Raw genomic sequence first — 2,344 nt, forward strand, 5'->3', positions numbered from 1 at the left:
CTCAGGTCTGACCCAGAGGAGGCATTGCTTATATTCTTCTTTTCTTATGAATTGAGGAAATGCATAAAGTAGGAGTTCTGGTCCGAGTTGATGGGAAATAGTGTCTTGAGAAGTTAAAGAAGAGGAAAAACTGAGAAAATATAATGGAATAACTGAAAAACATAGTATAAGGAATCATAGTTGTATTGAGTAATGACAGTCATAGAGCAATACAGTGATACAGATACTGGTCTATTTATTCCCATAATTATAAATCTGAAACAATCTGGCGCATTTGTGTGCTGAGTAGTATCAAGCCATGTGCAAGTATGACATTGATAGCACACACATTTTGAACAACATTATACGCTATTTTCAGATCGCACTAGCTAATGGACTTCAAAACCAATGAAGCAAAAACAGAAGCAACAGCCTCCGCAAATCCAAGGATCACAACCCAAACAGCGACGGATTTCCACAATTTTACATGTTCATCCTTCGGACTTTCCTGGCGTATTCAGTACAGCGCTGATTAAGCTTCATCCTGATGCAGGCCTAGTGGCCGAAACACAATTCACGTTGAGTCTTCATTCATCCAATAATGTCTAATGTTTGAACGCCTATTCATTGTCCTGGTGTTTCATTGCCTTCGGTGTTTATATTGTGTGACTTCAAAACCAACCAAAGCATTTAGATAATTGGTTATTTACCACCAAATTCTATATAAAGCCTTAAAAATTGTGCATGCAGTTTTGATCACGTACTTAAATTGTGCATGTAATTTAATTGCATAACAACCTAATTTGCACCAATAACTTTGGTGCTAATTAAACTCAATTACATGTTACACACATAAATTTAGATGCAGGATCTATGCCTAACTTTAACACATGAGTATAAAGAGGGGGCATGAAAATGACCAGATCATGGGCGGATCATGGGAATTACTGTACATTAGGCAAATAATTATAGAATAAGACTGTCCATGCCTAAATTTAGTCTCGAGTATTTGCACCACATTTTACTTGGCGCAAATGGTTATACCAAAATTTAGTCGCAGTTCCTGGGCATAAGAATTATTCGATCAACTGACCCTAACTTTAAGCCCAGCTTATTGGATAGTGCTTTAGTGAATGAGAATGATGAACTTCCTGCGAATGATTTTTTTCAGGGCCACATTTAACTCTTTGCTTCTCAAGCTATAAATTAGGGGATTTAATAGTGGAAGAATGACAGTGTACATTATGACTGGCAACTTGCTTGAATTCACAGACTTCCCTGAGCTGGGCTGCATATACACTCCAGTTACAGCCCCATATAACAGAATGAGGACTGTCAGGTGGGAAGAGCAGGTGGAGAAGGCCTTGCTTTTCCCTTCTCTAAAACGGATTCTCAGGATGGTAGAGATGATAAACACATAGGATGTCATAGTTAGGAGAAAAGGGAGGAAGCCTGATATTACTCCTTCTGCAAAAGTCATAATGTCAAGGACTGAGGTGTCTGTGCAGGAAACTTTTGTCAGTGCTAAATAGTCACAGTAGAAGTGATTGATTATATTGGAGTCACAAAAAGAAAGCTGTGATATCATGATTGTGTGTGGCAATAACTCTAAGAAACCTGTTATCCATGAGGCACCTGCCAGAAGAGCACAGACCCTTTTGTTCATGATAATGGTGTAATGTAAGGGATTGCATATCGCAACATATCGATCATAAGCCATGGCTGTTAGAATAAGGAACTCAATATCAATACAGGCTAAAAACCAAAACATCTGCAGAATGCATTCATTGAAAGAGATGGTATTGCTGTTTGTCAGGAGTATCGCCAATAATTTTGGCAAAGTGACCGTCATGGAAGAGATATCTAGGACAGACAAGTTGCTCAAGAAGAAATACATGGGGTTGTGGAGGTGTCGATCAACATATATTATACAGATAATGAGAAGGTTCCCCAGTACAGCCATGAGGTAGAGGAGTGAGAGGAGAATGAAGAGAGGGAGCCACCTCTCTGGGAATTCTGAGAATCCAAGAAGCAGGAATTCTTTCACTTTGGTATGATTTCCTTGCCGTCTTGTAGTCATGATTCATGGAGTGCATGTATGAGATTGTGGTAGCTTTTGAGCGAGCTTTATTTATTTCTTTCTCAATGCATGTAATAGAATATTGCTTTAATTAGTCTGTCAGAAAATTGGACTCCCCAGGGAGGCACTGAATTCCAAAAACATTGACTGTGTTGGGTCCTTTTTGCACCAATTGTTTACCCCACTGTTGATGCCGTATATAAATTGACTTTTACAATCAAGGTTGTCAACTGAGATTGATTATAAACGTCATCTGGATACTGTGTTTCACCCGATCCACTCCTT

At 38.9% G+C, this 2,344-nt stretch overlaps 1 protein-coding gene across 1 annotated transcript; it reads right to left on the reverse strand.

Moving 5' to 3' along the window:
- Window positions 1-1,105: 1,105 nt before the first annotated feature.
- On the reverse strand, window positions 1,106-2,059 carry LOC117349749 (olfactory receptor 6C3-like). The gene has a single exon (XM_033923340.1). The coding sequence runs from the start codon at window positions 2,057-2,059 to the stop codon at window positions 1,106-1,108; it is 954 nt and encodes a 317-aa protein (XP_033779231.1).
- Window positions 2,060-2,344: the final 285 nt, after the last annotated feature.

This window comes from Geotrypetes seraphini, chromosome 16, assembly GCF_902459505.1.
Source record: "Geotrypetes seraphini chromosome 16, aGeoSer1.1, whole genome shotgun sequence".
In the NCBI taxonomy this organism is placed as follows: Eukaryota; Metazoa; Chordata; class Amphibia; order Gymnophiona; family Dermophiidae; genus Geotrypetes; species Geotrypetes seraphini.

What these genes read in the sequence shown, in the direction of transcription:
- LOC117349749 (XM_033923340.1), bottom strand. Translation starts at nt 2,059, where the DNA reads ATGACTACAAGACGGCAAGGAAATCATACCAAAGTGAAAGAATTCCTG.